The sequence below is a fragment of the Bombus vancouverensis genome, chromosome 6 (genome assembly GCF_051014615.1).
Source record: "Bombus vancouverensis nearcticus chromosome 6, iyBomVanc1_principal, whole genome shotgun sequence".
NCBI classification, from domain to species: Eukaryota; Metazoa; Arthropoda; class Insecta; order Hymenoptera; family Apidae; genus Bombus; species Bombus vancouverensis.
The window spans coordinates 949070-952792 of NC_134916.1; the positions used below are offsets into that span (position 1 = coordinate 949070).

At 30.0% G+C, this 3723-nt stretch overlaps 1 protein-coding gene and 1 pseudogene across 1 annotated transcript; both read left to right on the top strand.

Annotated features, from left to right (window-relative positions):
• The first annotated feature begins 477 nt into the window (after positions 1-477).
• Positions 478-1723, top strand: LOC117161307 (large ribosomal subunit protein uL11-like). The gene is made up of 4 exons (XM_033342742.2): positions 478-639; positions 718-791; positions 976-1366; positions 1682-1723. Exons 1-3 carry the CDS (start codon positions 603-605, stop codon positions 1360-1362), a joined length of 498 nt encoding a protein of 165 aa, XP_033198633.1. The 5' UTR covers positions 478-602; the 3' UTR covers positions 1363-1366; positions 1682-1723.
• Positions 1724-2123: 400 nt separating this feature from the next.
• Positions 2124-3027, top strand: LOC143302793 (2-iminobutanoate/2-iminopropanoate deaminase-like; annotated as a pseudogene).
• The last annotated feature ends 696 nt before the right edge of the window (positions 3028-3723 follow it).

Genomic DNA, 3723 nt, shown 5'->3' on the forward strand with positions numbered 1-3723 from the left:
TTGGATAATCCCGCAACATTGTAACCTAGAGTCTACTATAGCTGTAATTGAACAATTGTAGTTATTCAACCCGATTGTAATTATTCGAGAATTGTGATAATGAGCTTGGGCTCGAGGCGACAGTCAGTCGCCGAACGTAGCCGCGGTCACGGGATGAACGCTTTGCCTAGCAAAGGTATGAAGTAATTCTATAGCTCTCCTTAAAAGAAATATTCGTGGCGACACGCGACAGTAAACATTCCAACGGTTTCTGTCCTGTGGCTCGCCACACGCAGACCCTATTCTTCGAGTAAGATGATTGCCAGATGTCGATGCGTCTCCGCAGTACATGTTCGGCTAGCTCGAGGACCCGTTATAAATCTTAAGGTTTAGTTAACTAAAGTCCTTCAAACAGACAAACAGTCTTTGTCCCAACTACGGGAAGATAGGGGAGACATATTTTTGACATACGTTGAGTTATATAGTTCATGTTACAGCGGTTCTTCATACCTCGATTTCACAACCTCTTTCACTCTTTTCGAACGAGATTTACCACGTGTGAGTGTTGTTCCTATTTCTTTTATTCGATTGTGTCTCATTTTGGTATTAACGTTATCATCACAATGCCACCTAAATTCGACCCTAATGAAATCAAGATAGGTATATTTTTAATATTTAATTTCAATATGTACTACAAGAATGTAAAATTTCCTCACATGTGCATATTTGTTTCAATAGTCTATCTAAGATGCGTTGGAGGTGAAGTAGGAGCAACTTCATCTCTGGCTCCAAAAATTGGTCCACTCGGTTTAGTAAGATTTTATTTTATAAATTTAAATTATTTATGAATAATATTTCTTCTAACTTTTTGAGAAACTATTCTATTTTATAATCGTAAATATTGATCTTCCTCTTTCATTGTTTGATTCTATTTTGCATTCTATTGATAAATAAAAAACATTTATATAGTGCTTAAATATTGCTTTATATTTATAGTCTCCCAAGAAAGTTGGCGATGATATCGCCAAAGCTACCAGTGACTGGAAGGGTTTAAAAATCACCGTCCAGTTAACAATTCAAAATAGGCAAGCTACGATCGCAGTGGTTCCATCAGCTGCAGCCTTAATTATTAAGGCTTTAAAGGAGCCACCTAGGGACCGAAAGAAAATAAAAAATATAAAGCACAATGGAAATCTGTCGTTTGACGACATTGTTTCCATTGCTCGGTCAATGAGACCGAGGTCCATGGCGAAGTACCTTAGTGGTACTGTAAAAGAAATTCTAGGTACATGCCAATCAGTTGGATGTACCGTTGAATTTAGGCCACCACGAGAGCTTATCGAAGAAATTAATGGTGGAAAGCTCCAAGTCCCAGATGAATAATATGGTAAGTTTAGAGCTCCTTGCCAATATTTTCAGCACAATGTCTCATTTTATCAAATATTAGAGTTTATTACACAACTAAAATGATGGATAACTAAATAAATAAATGATATTTATATTGTTACGTAAAGTATTTGCTTCGAGCTCTGGGTAGGGGTTAGCATCCCATCCACCTGATAGCCGTAACAATTTATAACGTTGTTACAGACTATCGGGAATATTGCTACTGAGGAGAAAACCTCAATAAAAAGTCATCATTTAATATATCATACATATGTAGTATTTTAATTATAAAAATTTTACGTTCCCATTGTTTCAGATTTATCATAAGGAGTAAAAAATAAAACATTTTTAATATGAAGGTGTTGTATTTTTATGTATGTTCCCTTCTTTTAATGAAATAAATAAATTAAAAATGTTTTAATGTATCATATACCTTGTACACAATGAATATATATCACACATCCATATAACATACTGTTATTGCATTTAATCAATGTTAGATATACTAATTATAGTATGTAACAAATATGTTATATAGTCAGAATAATTTGTTTGCAAGTACTGTACTAAAAGTGATTTTTAAACATAATGTTACTATTTATTTTCATTCATATAAAATTTATCTTTACTTTAGATTTGACATGTCTTAAAAGAAGCTGGATCTAATTATGATAAAGGTTTCATTTATTTAAAATTTTTTTTATTTTCTAATTTGTTAATTTATATTTTTCAATTCTGAAACGATCGAGAAATATGATATGATAAACATTATCAGCAGTGATTAATAATATTAATAATTCATTTTATTAAACATTAATAATATTTACTCTTTATATCTATTTACAGTCGTTGAAGTAACAATTTTCTTACAAGATATTAATGAGTTTAGTGATGTAAATGAAGTCTACAAAGAATGTAAGATTTAATTTATGGTTTTATTTATATAAGTGTATGTTATATTTGTGTACATGTCTACGCGCCATTTCTTTTCCTTTAGTTTTTAAGGAGAACTATCCAGCTGGATCTACATTCCAAGTTGGAAAGTTACCAATGGTGAGAAGTAACACACGTATGAATATACACATGTAATTCAAAATCTAACCGCCAACGTTAAACGTAAAATATTGCTGTAGGGTGCAAAATTTGAAATTGAAGCTATTGCTTGTTGTTGGCGAGGTAGAAACAATTTGAATATTGTAAGCAAAATTAATTTAAATGTTATATATTAATGAAATATGTTTGCATTTAAGCATTTAAATATTATTTCGAATTTACTATTTTTATGTGTGATGCTTTTATGATTATATTAATAAAAATTTGGTTCTTTTACCATATGTATATTTAAACATAAGTTTAGTTTTTAAAAACAAATAATGGGAAATAGTAATGGGAAATATCTTTCATAAATTATATTAAATATTTTTGTACTATTGAAAAACCTTAGAAATAAATATTTTTGGGAAGTTTCCTCTAATATTTTGCTTTGTACAGGGACATATAAAAAAAATAAAAAACGTAAAATAATGAATGTTAATAGTAACCTGATCAAAGTCACCAAATATTTCTTATAACATTGGCATAAAAATTAAATTTATAAAAAACACACTTAATAGTAATTCATCACAAGAAATAGTACTTTTTAATTAATATCAGGTGTAGCAAAAGAAGAATTTTTATATGTTGTAAATAAATTATATTACTTTATAAAAAAGAAAGAAAACATTTATGTATTTTCATAATAATTTATAATGCTATGACAAAAGTGTAACGATAAATGTAACTTTTATCTCGTAAAATAAAAGTAAAATCGTGAATATTGTAAGAATATTATATTTAAAATGTTTGTGTTTAAATATGTCATTGTAATAAATAAACAAAAACGTATCCTAACGAACAATACGAATGAATATGAATGATTAAAGAATAAACATGGACAACAACCAAACATAGCGGCAGATATGGATAGTATTGTGTTACATAGAGGGTGGTCCGTCATTCATGATACAAATGTGGTTAGACAGATTCTATGGCTCAAAATAAGACGAAGATCAAAAATAACAAAATTGCGTTGGGAACTTCGTTTGTGAAAAATCGAGTTTGAAAATTCATGAAGTGTACGTGAATACGAACAACCATTTCATAAAACGGCAAGAGGTGGTATCCAATTTCTACTACGCTTTGTAGTACCTAAAGCAGTAGACTGTATTCGATGTTTGTAGCGTATTAAAATGTTTTAGGAATATTTTAATAAATTGTAAAGGCGTATCCGCACTGTTCTATTACTATGATGTGTTATTATGTCACAGTTAGACGACTTGAATGTAAATCTACGTTGAGTTATATAGTTCATGTTACAGC